Here is a 1,013-nt window from a genome sequence, read left to right on the forward strand (position 1 = left end):
GAAATGCCCTACTCCAAGCAACGCCTTCACTCCCCAATTTTAGCTGGCGGCACAACAAGTTTGCGTTGAGTGAATAGTTGATGGCTTTAACTGCTTGTGAAGTGTGGGGTCGTCGACACCAATGCAGGTGCACCTGCCTTACCTGCAAGGCACTGCTTTCCTTCACCTCTTCAGACGGGAGTCCTATTCCCATCGCCCTTCACGCTACGAAATCTTCTTTGGTGTTCCTGGCAGTAGACACGGTCTGNACGGGAGTCCTATTCCCATCGCCCTTCACGCTACGAAATCTTCTTTGGTGTTCCTGGCAGTAGACACGGTCTGCGAGCGGAACACCCGAGTGTGCCCTGGTTGAAGGAGGTGCTCGTTCCCCCTCCCACTCGCACAGAGGACATGCCCACGGCACTACATACAGGTGGCAGAGGTTGTGGCGCTGCGGGTCGTTCCTTCGGCAGCAGCATTACCGCAGGATGGTGTGCGTCTGCGAACAGAGCCCTTAAAGGACGCCAACAAGGGTCCCAATGAAACATTCTGAGTCCCCTCGCGACCCCATCGCGAAACTCATTTATGAAGCCGCACTCCGCACACCCATGCAGTGAAGAGGAACTCTCATCGCCCTTAAAGAGCATAGAGCCTCACCCTGCCAAGTATATATATATATATATATATAAGAAGATTGCCAAGGTCGGCTCGCCTATCTCTATGCGTCGAGGTGTGTACTCCGTCCCGGCGAGCCCACCAACGCAACGTCATACATCGGCGAATGAAGCTGCAGGGACCTCTCGACCAGGGCCAATGTGATTGCACACCAATCCCTCAACCCACACGATGCTTGGAGATGATTGAGGCACGCGGTGACCCCAGCAGTGGTCCTTTTCTTTTTCTTCATTGCAGCAGTGAGCGTGCGCTCCTCCAAAGAAAGGTTAGTCTTATCGAAGAGAAAATATTCGTTTTCGAAGTCCAAGAAGCGCATCGTTACTGCGCAAACCATTCCCACGCAAGGCGAGGAGGAGTGC

At 53.7% G+C, this 1,013-nt stretch overlaps 2 protein-coding genes across 2 annotated transcripts; both read right to left on the reverse strand.

Moving 5' to 3' along the window:
• Positions 1-278: 278 nt before the first annotated feature.
• On the reverse strand, positions 279-626 carry DQ04_22121000 (hypothetical protein; the record flags this gene model as incomplete). Its single annotated transcript, XM_009318068.1, has 1 exon — positions 279-626. One exon carries the CDS (start codon positions 624-626, stop codon positions 279-281), a length of 348 nt encoding a protein of 115 aa, XP_009316343.1.
• Positions 627-697: 71 nt separating this feature from the next.
• DQ04_22121010 (hypothetical protein) lies at positions 698-1,013 on the reverse strand (the record flags this gene model as incomplete). Its single annotated transcript, XM_009318069.1, has 1 exon — positions 698-1,013. A coding segment is annotated over one exon (316 nt), but the record flags the coding sequence as incomplete, so codon positions are not given.

Source organism: Trypanosoma grayi (assembly GCF_000691245.1).
Source record: "Trypanosoma grayi strain ANR4 Tgr_2212_V1, whole genome shotgun sequence".
NCBI classification, from domain to species: Eukaryota; Euglenozoa; class Kinetoplastea; order Trypanosomatida; family Trypanosomatidae; genus Trypanosoma; species Trypanosoma grayi.